Here is an 18,447-nt window from a genome sequence, read left to right on the forward strand (position 1 = left end):
TTACTGAAGAGGCTTTCATTTCTCCATTGTATATTTTTGGCTTCTTTGTCGAAATTTATCTGTCCATATTTATGTGGGTTTATTTCTGGGTCCTCAGTTCTATTTCATTGATCTCTGTGTCTGTTTTTCTGCCAATACCACACTGTTTTGATTATTGTTGACCTGTAGTACAATCTGAAGTCAGGAAGTGTGATACCTCCATCATTGTTTTTTCTTAGGATTGCTTTGGCTATTCAGGGTCTTTTGTGGTTCCATGGATCTCTGACAATTTTTTGTTCTATTTCTTTAAAAAAAATGCCATTGGAATTTTGATGGGGGTTACACTAAATCTGTATATTGCTTTGGGTAATATGGCCACTTTAACTATGTTGATTCTTCCAATCCATGAACATGGAATATCTTTCCATTTCTTTGTGTCTTCTTCAATTTCTTTTAAAAATGTCTTACAGTTTTCAGTATATAAGTCTTTCACATCCTTGGTTAAATTTATTCCTAGGTATTTTACTATTTTTGTGGCAATTTCAAAAGGAATGGTTTTATTTATTTGTTTTTCTGCAATTTCATTGTTAGTATATAGGAATGCAGTGGACTTTGTATATTGAATTTGTAGCTAGCAATTTTACTCTATTTGTTTATTGTTTCTAATAGCTTTTTGGTGGAGTCTTTACTGTTTTCTATACATAGTATCATGTCATCTGCAAAAAGTGACAATTTAACTTCTTCATTCCCAATTTGGATGCCTTTTATTTCCATCTCTTGCCTGATTGCTCTGGCTAGGATTTCCAATACTATGTTGAAAACCAGAGGTGATAGGGGACAGCCCTGTCATGTTCCTGAACATAGAGAAAAGGGCTTCAGTTCTTCATTGTTAATTATGATAGCAGCTGAGGCTTTGTCATATATGGCCTTATTATGCTGAGGTATTTTCCTTCTATACCCATTTTATTAAGTGTTTTAATCATAAATGGATGTTGTATCTTGTCAAATGCTTTTTCTGCATCTATTGATATAATCATATGATTTTTGTCCTTTATTTTGTTTATGTGATGTATCACATTGATCGACTGGCATATACTGAACCATCCTTGTGCCCCTGGAATGAACTGTACTTGGTCGTGATGTATAATCTTTTTAATGTATTGTTGCATTCGATTTGCTAGTACTTTAGGATTTTTGCATCTGTATTCATCAGAGATATTGGTCGGTAATTTTCTTTTTTTGTGTTATCCTTACCAGGTTTTGGTATCAGGGTAATGCTGGCCTCATAAAATGAGTTAGGGAGTATTGTCTCTTCTTCAATTTTTTGGAAGAGTTTGAATAGAACAAGTATTAGATCTTATTTGAAGGTGTGATATAATTTACTAGTGAAGCCATCTGGTCCTGGACTTTTGCTTTTGGGAAGGTTTCGGATGACTGATTCAATTTCCTTACTGTTGATCGGTCTATTTAGATTTTCTAATTCTTCATGATTCAGCCTAGGAAGACTATATGTTTATAAGAACATGTCCATTCCTTCTAGATTATTGAATTTGGTGGCATATAATCCTTCATAGTATTCTTGGATAATCCTTGTATTTCTGTGGCATCTGTGGTAACTTCCCCTCTTTCACTTCTGATTTTGTTTATTTGTGTCGTTTCTCTTTTTATCTTAGTGAGTCCAGCCAAGGGTTTGTCAATTTTATTAATCTTTGCAAAGAACCAGCTCTTTGTTGCATTATTTTTTTCTATTGTCTTTTTGTTCTCTATTTCATTTAGTTCTGCTCTGATTTTATTATTTCCTTCCTTCTGCTGACTTTGGGTTTCATTTGTTCTTCTTTTTCTAGTTCTTTAAGGTGTAACGTGAGGTTATTTATCTGGGATTTGTTTTGTTTCTTGAGATAGGCCAGTAGTGATATAAATTTCCCTTTTAATACTGCTTTTGCTGTATCCCCAAAATTTGGGTAGGATGTATTTTCATTCTTATTTGTTTCTATGTATCATTTGATCTCTCCTCTTATTTCTTCTTTGACCCAGTCGTTCTTTAAAAGTATGTTGTTTAATCTCCACATATTTGTGTTTTTTCCTGTTTTCATTTTGCAATTGATATCCAATGTCAAAGCCTTGTTATCAGAGAATATACTTGGTATGATTTCAATCTTCTTATATTTGCTGAGACTACTTTTAGGTCCCAATATATGGTCTATCCTTGAAAAGGTTCCATGTACACTAGAAAAGAATGTATAGTCTGATGTTCTAGAATGAAGTGCTCTATAAATGTCAATTATATCCATTTCATCTAATGTATCACTTGGGGCTGATATTTCTTTATTTATTTTCTATTTGGATGATCTCTCCATAGCTGTCAATGATGTATTTAGGTCCCATAATATAATTGTGTTTTGGTCAATTTCTCCCATTAGTTCTGTTAGTAGTTTCTTGGTATATTTTGGTTCTCCCTGATTGGGGATGTAAATATTGATGACTGCTATGTCTTCTTGTTGTATAGACCCCTTTATCATTATGAAATTTCCATCTTTGTCTCTTGTTAACCTTTTTTATCCTGAAGTGTGTTTCACCTAGTATCAGTATGGATACACCTACATTTCTCTGGATACCATTTGCCTGGAGTGTCAATTTCCACCCTTTCACTTGTAGTCTATATTTGTCCTTGTAGCCGAGATGTGTCTCTTGGAGGCAGCATATGATTGGGTTTAGTTTTTTGATCCAATCTACTACTCTGTGTCTTTTTATTGGTGAGTTCAATCCACTTACATTTAGCGTGATTATTGATATATGAGAATTTCTTATCATTCTATCTTTGGTTTTCTGGTAAGACTGTGTCTCCATTGTTTCTTTGCCTTTTTGTTGCTGTCTATTATTTCAGTGTGGTGGGTATTCTATGATTTTTCCCTCTGTTTCTTCTTTTATTATATATTTCAATTCTGGATTTTTTTTTGAGTGGTTACCATTAAGTTTATGCAAAAAGAAAGTTTCATATTTAGATTATTCCATTTTCTTTAGCAGGCTTACTTCTCCATTCCCTTGTGCCAGTTCAGACCTTTACTCTCTCCCCTTTTATGTTTTTGTTGTCACAAATTATGCCTATTTATGCTGTGAGTTGATTTCTGCGCTGCAGTAGCAAGTTGTCTTTTTCCTTTGTTTTCAAGTTTTTTTCTCCCCCGTTCTTTACCCTGTATGTCATGTTTAAGTGTATAGTGTCCTATTTGGTGTAGGGGTTGCTATTTCCTGCTTCTGTCTGTTTGTAATACTACTCATCGTTTTGTATTCTTTTGCCTTTTTGTTTCAGGTCAAATAGCCTCCGTCAGTATTCCCTGTAGTGCAGGTCGTGTGTTAGAAAATTCCCTCAGCTTCTGTATGTCTGGAAAGGTCTTTATTCCTCCTTCATATCTACAGGGTATCTTTGCTGGATATATTATTCTTGGCTCATAATTTCTCTCTTTCAATAGTTTGAATATTTGGATCCACTCCCTCCTGGCTTGTAGAGTTTCTGCTGAAAAATCTGATGATAATCTAGGCTTTCCTTTGTAGGTTACTGTTTTCTTTTCCCTGGCTGCTTTGAGGATTCTTTCTTTGTCGTTAATTTTTGACAGTTTCAAAACAATGTGCCTTGGAAGGCCTGTTGGGATTTAGGTAATTAGGTGTTCTGTTTGCTTTTTGGATTCGAGGATCCAGTTCTTTCCACAAGTTGAGGAAGTTCTCGTCGACTATTTGTTTGAATATACTCTCTGTTCCCTTCTCCCTTTCTTTTTCTTCTGGTATGCCCGTTATTCTTATATTGTTCTTTCTGATGGAGTCAGAAAGTTCTTATAGAGTTCTTTCATTTCTTTTAAGTCTCAAGTCTCTCTCTTCTTCCATCCATGTCATTTACAGATTTCTATCTTTGATGTCACTGATTCTTTCCTCCATCTGGTCAACTCTACTACTTAAGCTGGCTATTTCACTCTTCATTTCTTTTATTGAGTTCTTAATCTCCAGAAATTCTATTTGGCTCTTTTTTAGAATTTCCATTTCTTTGGTAAAGTGTTCATTTTGTTCTTTGATTGTATTTCTGAGTTCATTAAACTGCCTGTCTGTTTTCTTGCATCTTGCTGAGTTTTTTTAAGAAGTACAATCTTGAATTCTCTGTAATTTAAGTCACATATTTCCATATCTTTAAGTTAATTTTCTGGAGACTTTTCATTTTCTTTCTGAGCTGTCTTGTTACCTTGGTTATTCATGGCAATTAAAGAATTATTATTTCTCTTCCTAGGCATCTACAGGAGTGGGTTCTGCAACAGATTGATAGGAAGAGGTCTTTCTTTTGTTTTCCAATAGGTGTTGGTAGAGTGTTTTATTTTTGCTCCAACTTCAGCCTTTTATTCTCTCTCACGCTGTAGTGTTGTATTTTCTCTGCACTCTTCCGGCTTCTCACACAATGGGGGGATTGCCTGGAAGGCAGGCTCCTCCTCTGTGAACAGGTCCCCTGGGTCACAGGGCACCACCACTGTGGGGGGATGTGGAGTCCTTCTGAAGTTCCAAAGCTCTTCCTGCACCAGTTTCAGAACCTGTGTGTTTCAACGGCTCTGTTTACCCCTTTAGATGATTTCAGTTGCGCACTTCTTAGTCTTGCCTGTCTCTGCATAGGGAGTCCTTTGTAGAATTATAGTTGTCCAGTTTGCTGTAAATTCCAAGGGAGATTTCAAGAAACTCACCACATGCCGCCATTTTTATGACATAATCTGGAAATTTTTATAAGTTATTACATTTTCACTGTTTAATTTGGAACAACACATTTTAACCCTACCTATAAGAAAAATATAATGCTGTGGTTAAGAGGATGGATCTGGATTCAGGGAGCTTAAGTCCAATCTTCAACTCTTCCTCCTAGTAGCTGCAAACACTGGCAAGTCATTTTACTTTTGTCTCCATTTTCTGATCCACGAAATGGGGATAGTAATAATACCCATTTCATAGTTTGGCTGTATTCCAGTAGGGATCGTAACCAGCACGTAATTGCCATTATACTCTTTGTAAAAATTTCTTAGACAAACACTATTTACTTCCATATTAGAAAATTTAGAAAAATCTGTAATAAACAAAGTGAGACTTATTCTTAAGACTACAATTTTAAATCTCTATATGTATATGTATAATTACAGAGTATTTTATACACATGCATACACACAATTTTTTGTTTTCATTCCACTCCTCTGGTGGTAGCCAACACTAAATGTTTGGTGGGTATAACACATACATGAAAATTGGTATAGAAACTTTTCAACAGGAAATATTTTATTTATATAAGTCTTAAGATTAAAAGAGGTATAAACATCAAAATTAGTAAGTTTTATATTAATAGTCTATTCAGCAGCTAATTAAGTGATATGTCATTTAAACCAAACTCACAATAAAGAAGCTGCTCTTGAAATCCATATTTTGAAATCAAAGAATTCACTGCTGTAGGCCTTTATGAAAACAAAACAAAAACTTGTTATACAGTTATACATATTTATGAAATAAAAATAAGACAATTAGTTTATTAAAAAAAGCAATTAATTTAAAATTTAAAAATGAAGGCAAAAATTGCATCACATTTTGCGTCCTTACTCAAAATTATGCTACTGAAATACCAGGGGAATGGCTCTATCTTCCCAATGCAGGATCAATTTACTTTCCCACCAAAATTTTCATCATATAGTGATTTTTGACCATCTGCCTTGCCCTGTATTGTATGTTTGTTTTTCTTCATTCTATTCTTTCTGTCTGGGAGGCTCCCCACTTGGGAATAATCAAGTGAATGTTATATGATTCTATGTTTGAAGAAAAATGAGATCATGGATGAACTAGAAAGAATCAGAAATTATATATTCCCAGATTAGGTGGGTGACTGGTAGGGATCCACTTAAAATGCTCATTTTTGCTTATCAGTATTTTCTGTAATGTATATGCATTTTTTGAAAAAAATAAAAAAGCTTTAATGAGGTATACTTTATATATCATAAATCCAACCAATTGTAAGTATACAATTAAGTGATCTTAATAAATTTATAGAGTTGAGCAACCATAACTACAATCAGTTTTAGAACATTTCCATCACCTAAAAACTTCCTTCATAGATGTTTGCAGTTATTCCTGCTGCTATCCCTAGACCTAGAGACCACTCATCTGCTTTCTGCCTCTATAATTTCCCTTTCTAAGGATTTCACAAAAATTGAATCAATATGTGATTTCTTGTGAGTTGCTTCTTTCACTTAGCATGTTTTTGAGGTTCCTGCATAATTAAGCATGAACCAGTCAGTATTCATGCCTTTTTATTGATGAATAACATTCCGTTGTATGCACGTACCTCATTTTGTTTATCCATTCATTAGTTGATGGACATGTGGGTTGTTTCCAGTTTGGGGCTATGATGAATAATGCTGCTATAGACACTTGTGTTCATGTCTTTGTGTGGTCACATGTTTTCATTTATTTGGGGTAGATTCCCTGTGAGTGCCTTTCTAATAATTTTTTCAAAGTAAGGAAACTAAAAGAAGCATCTAGACTTTTTCTGACTATAGTTTTTTTCCCTAGTTATTTTAATCCAGTATGTCTGTTCTCTGGTTTAGGTTTAGTCTATGTTTTTATGCTTATGCATATAATTAAGAGACTTTTAACTTATTAAAGCTATTTGATCCTCTATTGTTGATAATTTCAGATGTTATAAATTTTCTCCATGACAAATTTGGGAGAGGCAAAACAGTTGTCTGGATATAAATTTATATTTAAAACCCCTGTATTTGGGGTGTTTTGCATAGATTATTATTTTGCCCAAATTATTATATGGATCAATTTAGCTTTTATTAAATTGTTTTACCCAAATTTTTCAGCTAAATTATTTAGAGCCCCCAAACCAATTGCATACTCTGCTCTCTTCTGTTTATGTTGTAATGATTGACAGCTTTCTCATGTTTTGTTTTCTGTTTGCTTTCTTTCCCCCTTCTATCTGAACACATCCCTAGAAAATGTAGAGGGCTCCTGGAAGCACTTTATCTTAAAATTTCTGGGTGCATAACTTACTGTGGGTGTTCAATAAATGTTTAATTGAACAAAACTTCTAGTTTTTTTTGTGCAATGAAACTTAGCTGCTGAATTTTTATTTTTATTTGGAATACAATGTAATTTAGTATACCTACATACCTCACTAATAATTTTCTGCTCTTCTTTCTGGCTACCAATAATAACAATAAATATAAACCTTTTTAAATCAGAGATGCAGGTATTTTCTCTGAAGTTAGACCAGAAAAGTGGGGTGATTCCTTATATTTTAAGACGCAAATATGAAAACATGGCGCACTAGATGGAACTACCTGGAAGCCACACAGCCTACCAACATTTTTTGAGGCTCAGAATTTGTTTTGCGGTTTGATATTATCTCTATATAAAGAAATTCAGGGCTACTATGAGTCATAAAAATATTATTTATTGTATCCGATAACTATACTCACAGTAATTAGTCAAAAAAATTATCAACAGGACAAATGTATTTTTAGTTTTTATTTTTTGACTAATAAGTCATAGGATACAAAAAAGTTACAGCTACTCTCCCAGAAATAACTCTATTACCAGTTTCTTGTGTTAGGAGGGTGATCTGATGGAAGTTATCAGAGCCCATGTGGAGTAAGGAGGGTATCCACACAGGAAAGAGAGCAACAGCAGCAATGGGAGCTCAGTCACATACAAGAGAATTAATCAAGTAAGTAAATATATTCAAGGTTATGGAAGCTAGGTTTCTCAGTCAGAGAAGGGAGTTATAAATATGGAAAAGGAAAAAAAAAACAGAACAAAATTTATGGTATTGGAAGGGCATTAGAGGTATTGTGTGAATTCATGATTTTTGATACACGTAGATAAAAATATAGAAATAAATATATATATATATATATATATATATATACATATATATATATATATATATATATATATATATATATATATATATATATATATATATGTGTGTGTAGCCTGAAGGGCCTGCCACTAGCTGAACCGGAGTCAATTTGAAAATCTAAATACTAATGATAATAGATTATAATCCAATGAATAAAAAGGGGAACCATGAGTCTATTGTGATTTAAATAAATAAATAAATAAACTGAGAGTTTGAAGAAAGACAAGATAATTTACATGATCTCAAATTGCTCTCCCCACAAATACTTAATTATAAAGTAAAAACAAGTATTGTTACCAGAAGCCTAGCAGGATAAGGTACCCCTTATTAGGAAATTACAATGCACATCATCAGTAACTGGAAAAAAATCTAAATCGTATGCCATCTGATAGGATTAGATAACAAGAACACAGACTCACTTCTGTGATATTCCTGCCAAAGATGCATAACCTGAATATCAGAATGAAAAAAATAGCAAGCAAAACCGAACATTCTACAAAATAACTGGCATGTGATCTTCAAAAGTGTCAAAGTAATGAAAGTCAAGGAGAGAAGAAGTGTTGCAGACTGAAGGTGACTAAGGAGACATGACAATTAAATACAATATGTGCTCCTTTTACTATAAAGGACATTGTTGGAACAATTGATAAAACAATCGATGAATGGGATCTAAGGACTGGAGAGTATCAATGTATCAATGTCAATTTTCTGATTTTTATGTTTGTATTATAGTTATGTAAGATAATGCCCTTGTTTGTAGGACATACATACTAAAGTATTTGTGATGATGGGACATAATATCAGCAATGTCCTCTCAAATGGGGAAGAAAAACAAAGGTTCTCTCACAACTTTTCTGTAAGTAGGAAATTATTAAATATATGAAAAAGAAAGAAAATTGTTGCATTAGATTCCAAGCTCTCCCTCCTAACCTGCCATTCTTTTATACCCCCAGTGCCTTGCACGTATTAGATGTTCAATAAATGCTTTTGATTTGTTAAATGGCAAAAAGAAATTACTGTGGCTGCCATGTAAAAAATGTGTGGGAGGTAATACAAGTGGAAGAAAGAGACTATTAAAACAGTCCAGGTAAAAAATGCACTGAAATGGTGGGAATGGAGATGTTAGAGAAATTATGATTACATAAATATTCAGAATATAGAATTCAAAAGACTTTGTGCTCTGAAAGGGAGGTGAGAGAGAGAAGATGTTATAAAGGATGTCTCCCAGATTTCTGGCAAAATCAACAGGATGATAATATAACTGGTAATAGAAACACTAGTGAAAGAATTAATTCAAGTAAGGTGGGGAGTGCAATAGCCCAGGCAGTGAGTTATTTTAAATATGTTGAATCTGAGGCATTTGTAAAACATTTCAGAAGAGATGCTGTGTAGGTAGTATCAATCTGGAATTTAAAAGAAAGGTAAAAATCACCTATGAGAGGTGCAGGACTGAGATGATGACCTGTAACAAAACTTTAAAGGCTAGGGAATGGTGGAAGAGCCTGAAAAAGTGACTTAGAAGGTACAGCCAAAAGAGTTAAAAAGAAACCAGTACAATGTAGCATTTAAAAAAAAAAAGAAAGAGAACATTTCAAGAAGGAAGACGTAACTGGAATTAAATGCTCCTGCAAATTCAAGTAAAACAAAGACAGATAGTGCCCACTAGATTCAATGATATACATCATTGCTATAGGGTAGAAGTCAGATAAGTGAGTTGAGAAGTGACAGAAGGTAAGAAAACTAAGGCAGTAAATGTAGATACCAACTCTTGAGAAGGTTCACTTTAAGAAGCAAACAAGAAAGGAGATGTAGTGGAATATCGGGTTCAGAGAGGAATATGGGAGCAATTTGGACATATTTAAATGCTGATGGGACACAAAAAACACTGAGAAAGTTAATGACACAGGAGAGAGAAGATAATTGAGAATGTAGGTTTTCTTTTCTTTTCTTTTTTTTTTCTTTTTCTTCAAGATCCTTTATTCATTTATAATTGTTCATGTGGGAACAATTGAACTTGTTCAGAGCACAGATTATTATATTAGGACAACAAATGACACCTTTATATTTTTGTATTTGCCCTATGTATGAATGTAGGTTTTCTTAATTTCACACTGGAGTTTGTCACACAGGCCTAAAACATTTCAGAAATTCTTATTTTAGAAAAGTTTAAAGTGATTTTGAAAGTAATAGTGTTATTAATTAGAATTCTAGAATGTCATTTAGTAAAAAGGGTTCTAAAATCATCTAGCCCCATCTGAGGCCCAAAGAAGTAAGGTGACTGACTTATGTGCTCAAGGTCATATGGTTACTATGTAATAGAGCTATGACCTACAGACTTCTGACTGCATGCTCTTTCCATGATCCTAGGTGATTTTATACACTGATCTAAGTATTCTGCAGAAGTGCATCGGCAGCCATGCAGGTGGTGAAAGTAGTAGGGAGAAGATGTGGGTTAGAGAAGATTTCCGCTACATTCTAGGGCTCTGTAATCCCCACTCTTACTTCACAGAAGTTCCCCTTCTATTTGTTTAAAAAACTAGGCTCCTGAATGAGATTATGCTTTAATAAAAAGCTGTTGGGAAAAAAAATGCAAACCACAATCAGAGAAATATATAGACTTTAAAACATGCTTACCGGGTAATAGCACTGAACAGTCCACGGATGCGTGCTTTATGTCGAGCTACAAAAGCTTCAGTAAATATTACTCCTCTGTTATCAAGGTCAATGTGTCCATTAATAATCCTACCCAGGCGCTGAGTTAGTGCCTACGGTAAAGATGCAAATTTATATTAATTTGAAAGAACAAAATTACACATATACATCTGTATAGTCTTACTAAAGTCATGTTGCATGCTGATGTTACAATTAAACATGTAATTGAGAAATTTCAACAAGCATAAATAAGATATATAACCTAAAATCAAGATTTAGGATCTAGGAAACATCATAATCTCATGGTAGACTCAAGAACTGAATGAGTCAAATAGCTGATACGTTAAAAGGCTTAGCTACTTGTTAACAAGGGCTATTTCTAATAAAAAATAAAAATTATTGATTAACCACTTTTCTAGATATAGGCAGTTTGAAACATTCAGAAAGCCAGGACATACACGTACATCTAGGAGAAGACTCTCTCTGCAGCTTCTAACACTAATGGAGATAGATAAATTTTGAAAACTAGGGAAAAACAAGACCTGAAAACTTATCTTCTTTCATGAAAATATTAACAAGTTATCTGTGCCCAGTGATCTACACTGGCAGAAAACCTGATTTTTTTAGTAACCTCAAGAGAACATTTCTCCATAGCTACACTATGACTGCTTCAGGGACCTGAAATAAGACTGTATGTGTTTCACATCCCAAAATAAGTGAAATCTACTCAAGTCAGCCTATCTGATACTTTTTATGGTATAGAAAAATCCTTTTCAAATAACTTCTTAAAAAACTTTTAGAATACTGCTTGTGATAGCCAGAAAAATTAGAACTAAAAAACATTAAGAAACCATATACATTTCCAAAATGTTATCAGTAGCACAGTTTTATAAAACATCACTTAGATCTGTTCTGATATTTTTAAAAAGTATTTAAAAAATATACTTTTTGACCTTTTGTGATTAACATGTATTTGTTCATTTAAAATAGACACACAAAAACTGAAAGCAAAAGAATCGAAAAAGTTATTTCATGAAAATGGAAACAAAAACAAAATGCTGGGGTGGCAATACTTATACCAGACAAAGTAGACTTTAAAACAAAGGCTATAAGAGACAAAGAAGACCCAGTGATCTAATTTCTGGGTAGTTATCTGAAGAAACCCAAAATGCTACTTTGAAGGGACCTGTGTATCCATATGTTCATTGCAGCATTATTGACAATGGAGAAGATGTGGAGGCAGCCTGGGTGTCCATCAATGGATGAATGAATGAAGAAGTGGAACACATATACAATGGAATATTACTCAGCCATAAAAATGAATGAAATATTGTCATCTGTAACAACATGGATGGACGTAGAAGGTATTGTGCTGAGTGGAGTAAGTCAGACAGAGAAAGACAAATGTCATATGATTTCACTTATATATGGAATCTAAAGAACAAAATAAATGAACAAACAAAACAGAAACAAACTCATAGATTCAGAAGACATTTTGATGGTTGCCAGTGGGATGGGGGTTAGGATTAGTGAAGGAGGGGAAGGGATTAAGAAGTACAAATTAGTGGTTACAAAGTTGTCATGGGGATGTAGGGTATAGTATAGGGAATATAGTCAATAATATTGTAATAACTATGGTGTCAGGTGGGTACTAGATTTACCAGGGTGATCGCTTCGTAAGTTATATAAATGTCTAATCACTATGTAATACACTGAAACTAATAAACTATTGCATATCAATTGTAATTGAAAAATAAACAATTATTTTAAAAATATAAAAATAAAATAGAACTTAGGCTCCTGAAATGTTATGTAAAATAGATCTATTTTAGAAATCACTCTCTTAAAATAGGTGAATAAATCTGTTTGTACTACAAATTAATTTCATGCAATTATGGTTTGGTAAATATTTTTAAACTGGATTTTCTTAACATGATATATACCTAAAAAGAGATTTGGCTTTTCCCTTATTTGTTCCAGTAAGTATAAAACTAAACCATTATCAGTGAGTGCCTCCATTGTGCCAGACATTTCACAAGGTACTGCATGTACATAACGTCACTGAAGTCTATAAAAAAGACATCTATTCTCCTTTTACAGATATGTAACTTGAAGCACAAAGGAGAGGAAATAATTTTTCTAATACTGAATAACTAAGCAGTGGCATAGACAATTCAAATCAAGGTCTAACTACAAAGTCCATGTATTTTCCACTGTAATAAATGTACTTCTATAATCCTAAAATGTCAAACTATTTTAAGGAAAAAAGAAAACAAACAAACAAGAAAATAGCCTCTATTTTTAGGTAGCACTGCTATCACACTATAATTGAGAGACTATGAGCGATTCCTTGGTTCTTCTTTCTACTACACTGACAGTGTAGAGGAGGAAAAAATGTGACATCGAAAGATGTTGGTACTATTGACATTTGGGTAAAAATTCTTTGTTGGGGAGGATGTCCTATGCATTGTACGATATTTAGTAGCAGCTCTGACCTTTACCCTACAAGATACCAGTAGCACCCCCTCTAAATTATAATCTTCAATTACTTCTTAAAATATAACTGGACAATCAGAACTGTAGATAATACTAGTACAGCTGATATGAGAATCGTTAAATAAACCTATGCACTCATGATATTCTTGCTATTGTGTCAAAGCAGGCCTAGAACGTAGTCTGTTAATTGTTTTTAGGGTCTCTCCAGGTTCAGGAAGATTATAATCATTTCTAAAGTGTCTCCTCAGAGCCAACAATCAATAAGAACTATCCCCAAAATATGTCGCTACAATAGCAATAGTCAACCACTTGCAAAAAATCAGTTAATAATAAGAAAGTCTAGTTTTTTTTCCCTCTCCCATTAAAATTCTTGTTTATTTTTTTAAAAAGACACATTGTACTATAAAGACAACATACCTGTGTCAGAAAATTTCCAGGAAGATCATAGGTTTTACACAGTTCTGATATGGTTACCTGACCACTTTCTTGCAATTTATCATTTACCTCTTCTGCTAACCGATCCAAATAGTTCCTAATAGTAAAAACAAGACAAAACAAAATAATTAGGATTAATAAAATTATTTTCCTCTATCTTTTATGCTTATTCTGTTGCAATAAGGTATGCCCCAAAATTAATGAATAGGGTATGTTTAGATAAACATTACTCAATACTCATATTCTGAAAAACATTTTTTTTTCTTATCAATGTAACTGAATGTACAGTTAATCAAATGATAAATCTGGGAATTTTTTAAACAATGGAAATTCTGCATTTTTCGTTAATATTGTTGGAACAAATTTGCTTTCAGAGTTAAGATCACATAGGAAAAATTGTAAAAATTATGTTTTGTGTTGCATTTAGATAACAGAAAAACAAATCAGAGTTTATGTTATTTCCAAGTACTTCACATAATTAAGCAGTTACTTTTTAAGTAATAATCCTTATAATGAAAATCATATGAGTTCTAAACAAAATATTGAACTGACCACAACTGTTCTAAATTTAAACACTAGTTTTGTTTTTTTTTAAAGAAACACAACAAAGTGCTCTTAAATATTGTTCTTACTCATCTATCAGTTGTCCCAGCACTAGCTGAACATGTTTTTCTGATTTAATAATGTCACCAATCCTATTTTCAATATGAGTCAGATCCACATTAATTACCTGGAAAATAAATACAAATTCTATTAGTAATAAGTTCATATTGTTTCTTAAGTTCAAAATTATATACTAGAACTGTCTTTTTAAAGACTTACTGTTAGTTGGATTTCAAATTGTTTTGAAATACTGTAAAAAGCCTCAAATAAAATATCAGAGGCTTACTGCTTATTTATTTTCATTTCTGAAAATTTATACTTGCTAGGAAAGTTTGTGTTAAGAAGTTACATTTTCATATAATGGGCACCATTTCACACAAGATTCTCCAGCTTTTTGTATATAGTGTACCTTGCTGATATGTGTACTTACATTTTCTAAAAATACCTTCTACTTTTTAAATATTTCTCTATTATTTCCACATACTAAAAACAAGTAAACATGTAGTTAGTAATTTTTCTCCCAAATTTACATAAATGCTATAAATAAATAAAATGATAACTGAGTTTACTTGGTAAAGAATAAAGAATAAGCAAGACAACAGAGAAATAAGAACTTATTAAATCAATTCAACATATCAGCACTTATTAAATTGACTCACTATAATACTGAGAAATACCAGTATTAGGGAATACTTAAGGCATTGAAAAAATTCATAGTATCAAAAAATTGAGAAATCAAAGGAAAAGATTTTATGAATCAAAAATTTACCTGTTGCAGATCAACAATGTTTACTCGACCTTTAAAGAAAAAAATATTCATTTAGTCTAAATTATGTATAAGTACACACTAGCTCAAAACTGTAAATTTCAACAGATTTACATTAAGAACAGTTGAAATCTTCTATACAGCCACAGTAATTAATGTCTTCGAGTACGAACCACTAGCTACATAAATCTTCATGGCTGAAGGCATGGGCAATAATTTATTTTGAAAGTATCATTTGCCACATCAGGCCAATTACAAACATCAACTGATACACAAGTTGACCAGACCTATGGAGGGTATTTATCACCCTTCACAATTTATCAACTGTGAAAGAGACATTGACAACTAAATTCAGATGAATTTTTTTCAACTATTTAAAATTGGTAGACTTCCACCTATTATCAAAAGAAAATCTGTTAAGCATTCCAAATTATAGCTAATATGTTATAGCACTATGCAGGAAGATAAAGAAAACAAAACACCAAGGATTTATCTAATAACATCTAATGAAGAATTGTTTCCGTAGTTGCTTCTATTTTAATAAGTGTTCAAATTTGCTCTGTAGTTTGTTCAAATTTTTAAAAGACAAATGAAAACAAAAACGTTGCGTGTGCTTATAATAGCATTTCCTACTATATGATACATGTAGCACCATATTGAATTATTTCCTAATTTGCAAATCCTTAAAGTTAGGTGCAAAATAAAGGCGGGGCGACATGGTAGTACAGTTTTGGTTTCAACAATCTATAATCCTTTAAAATCTCTGTTCCCCCTTCATAATTACCACCTGATAACCCTCCTTGAGTCATGCAATAAATTCATGTTCTGTGCAAAGAAACAATCGATTATTCACATACAGACACATAACTCAAAATCATAATGCTTTTTTGTATAGTGACAATATTTGACTTCATTTAAATTATATGCTCATGTTTACCTGAAACTATTAAAAATATTAAGGCTGTTATATTGACAATTGAGACAGGCGTCCTATAACCTCGGAATAATTTACTCTTATGGTTTTAAGGTTTTTTTTTCCCTTCCAAAGAACCAAAAGAAAAAAAACTCGGGAATTACTTACCACCTCGGACATGTAGTTCATCTCTCATTTCTTTACTAATTTGGGCTGGAGTAACATATTCTTTCCCATCAAGTGTGTGAACAACTTCTAGCTGTTTCTGAGCAATCAATTTAGTCACAATCTCGATGCAGTTCCGCTCTGACAACCTGAGGGAAACAAGAAAAGTTTCAAAAATGCAATTGATACATTTAGTGCTCAATAAAATTAACAGAATGTTTGAAGACGGGTTTTTTAAAAAAAAAAAGTTTGGGTAAAGAGTCATAGGTTTTATAATACAAAATCTGTATCTTTCATTAGTATGACAATACTAGTTCAATAAGTTAAAAAAAAAGAAAAAACTTGGGAGTAAGCAGGTTCACATGCATTTAAATCATGTATTGAACTGGTACAAATCATTCAATTATGGATTTCAAGTTTGCTTTTTCTTCTCGCGCTGCTTCTAATCTTCAAAGCTGAATAGGAAAGTGAGGACGTATAATTTGGGTAGGAAAAAACCCGGCCCTACTTTCATACAATTGCTCTGTCGGCAGGAGATCTGGCCTAGGAAAACTGTCACTGCAACCGTTAGTGACCCAAGCCCTTAAGTACTGTATGTGCCCTAGTTTGCTCTGTGCTTCAAAATACAGCATCAAGGGATTAAGGTCTCCAGCCCCAGAAGGAACAAAAGCACCAAAAGCAAGAAATAGACAACGAACAAACAAGGATTCGGTTAGCATTGCATATGTGTTCTGTTAAAAAGCAGTTCGGGTGCTCTGGACACATCCCTCCAAAATTAAGGGCTTTGTAGGAAATGTCCGTGTCCGGGAGTCCCTAAACAAGACAGACGGGACCATGGGCCTGGCCTCGCACATCTCGTATGGTGGTCAGAAAGGCAGAATGTTTTACGAGTCGACACAGTATCTGCAAAGTGCTGTATTTCGGTGTTAGCCTCGCCTTTCAAGCTCGCTTTAGGCCGGGAAGTGCATAAAAGGCAATGGTGCCACAGTGGCTTGATGACGGGTAAGGGTCCGAGGGACACTATGACAGCTCGGAAGTCACCGGCCTCGGCCGTCGTGAGGGTGGGACACGCTAGCACCTGGCTGGGGTTGGGATCGGGGGTTCTGGGGCACAGCAGGTTTCGGGGTTCCAGGCCAAGAACTATCCTCGGAACCGCAACCCAGGCTCCAGGAGGAGGGGTGAGGCGGGCATGGTGACAGAGGCCGGGAAGGTCCGGGATCCGGGGCCCAGAGCCAGGGACCCGAGGCCTCAGACGTTGGAGTGGCCGCCCGGGGGCTATTTTGGACGCCACCATGGAGAGGGGGGTCGAGCACCTCTGCGCGGCGTCGGCGAACTGCGCCCGTTGGAAGTCAGCCGCCAACCGCCTGATTTCTTCCCAGGCATCCGCCATCACCGCCTACTCGCCAAGCCGCCGGAGGAACCGCGGACACGTCAACCCTAAGGCGGCTGGAGCCTGCGCGAAGCGGGCCGCGCGGAGGGACAAGAGACTCCGCCCCTGACGCAGACACGGCACGCGCACGTCCCGCGCCGGCGGGGGCGGGCAGAAGAGCCGCAGCTCCTCCCACCCCGCGCGGGAGGTGTGGCCGCTGCGGCACGAGCCTGCGGCGCGCGTCGGGCGTAGCTCCTAGGGACCGAGGTCCTGACGTCTCGGCGAGGCTGCGGGTGGGTTGCAGGACCGGCCAAGTTAGTGAAGTATTACTTTAGTGTGTGTTTGCACGATCCCTAACGTTTCCGCGCAGTGATAATCAAATTAACCGCTTTTCTTTTTCTTCTGCCCTCCATTTGTTTTTTGGGGGGGCAGGGGTGGAAGAGATGTGCCTGTGCCTGCAATTAGCGTTTGCAATTAGTGCAAAGTAGAGCTCTGGAATGGTTAGTAGATCAGTCCTCTTTGCATAGGGAATCGCGTTTTTACGTGGGCTCAGAGCAGACACTTTTTAGGAGACAAGGGACACAGCTGAAGGTAATCACTTTTTTTCTTGGTTCTTTGATTTATTTATTTATTTAGTACAAAGATGAATAATTTGGTTCCCGTAAAGGTTAAGGTTTGCTTCCGTGTATCTAGACCCTTTCCTGTTTCTCTTAAGGGGATGATTAGCCCCATCAAATAATGAAGAAATCGAAACATAAGGATAGTAAGTGCCTATGGCTACAGAAGAAATAGAAGCAGCAATGGGAATGTTTATTTTGCTTTCCCCTGCATTGAAATCAATAAAACGTAGAAATGTACTCCGGAGTACCTTTCTTGTTTTCTTTTACTTTTATACCTCACTTTTCACTTAAAAATTCCTCTAGGATTTTTTTCCACATGCCCTATAGAGTTGGTGAAGGGGGTTTATTTCAGGTCCTTTCCTATCTCAGTATTTTATTCTGGGTGACTCAAATCCAGTGCCACAAATGTACTTCGCTAGTCAAGTCCCCAGCTTTGTTTAAAATACAGAGAGCACAGTCATAAAACCTGTCACTAAATACTGCCACCAAACAGCCACTCTGTCTGACAATGTGGTTTCC

The 18,447-nt window shown here is 34.9% G+C and overlaps 1 protein-coding gene across 1 annotated transcript in view; it reads right to left on the bottom strand.

Moving 5' to 3' along the window:
* Nucleotides 1-17,436, bottom strand: part of UFL1 (UFM1 specific ligase 1) — a 36,023-nt gene extending 18,587 nt beyond the window's left edge. Inside the window, exons 1-7 of the mRNA XM_081044812.1 lie at nt 17,253-17,436; nt 15,943-16,088; nt 14,865-14,893; nt 14,125-14,222; nt 13,475-13,589; nt 10,544-10,674; nt 5,386-5,444 (exon numbers count right to left, since the gene is read on the bottom strand). Of these exons, the coding sequence (XP_080900938.1) occupies nt 5,386-5,444; nt 10,544-10,674; nt 13,475-13,589; nt 14,125-14,222; nt 14,865-14,893; nt 15,943-16,088; nt 17,253-17,329 (655 nt within the window). The 5' untranslated portion in view covers nt 17,330-17,436. The remainder of the gene's footprint in view (nt 1-5,385; nt 5,445-10,543; nt 10,675-13,474; nt 13,590-14,124; nt 14,223-14,864; nt 14,894-15,942; nt 16,089-17,252) is intronic.
* Nucleotides 17,437-18,447: the final 1,011 nt, after the last annotated feature.

The sequence above is a fragment of the Rhinolophus hipposideros genome (genome assembly GCF_964194185.1).
Source record: "Rhinolophus hipposideros genome assembly, chromosome: 3".
NCBI lineage: Eukaryota > Metazoa > Chordata > Mammalia > Chiroptera > Rhinolophidae > Rhinolophus > Rhinolophus hipposideros.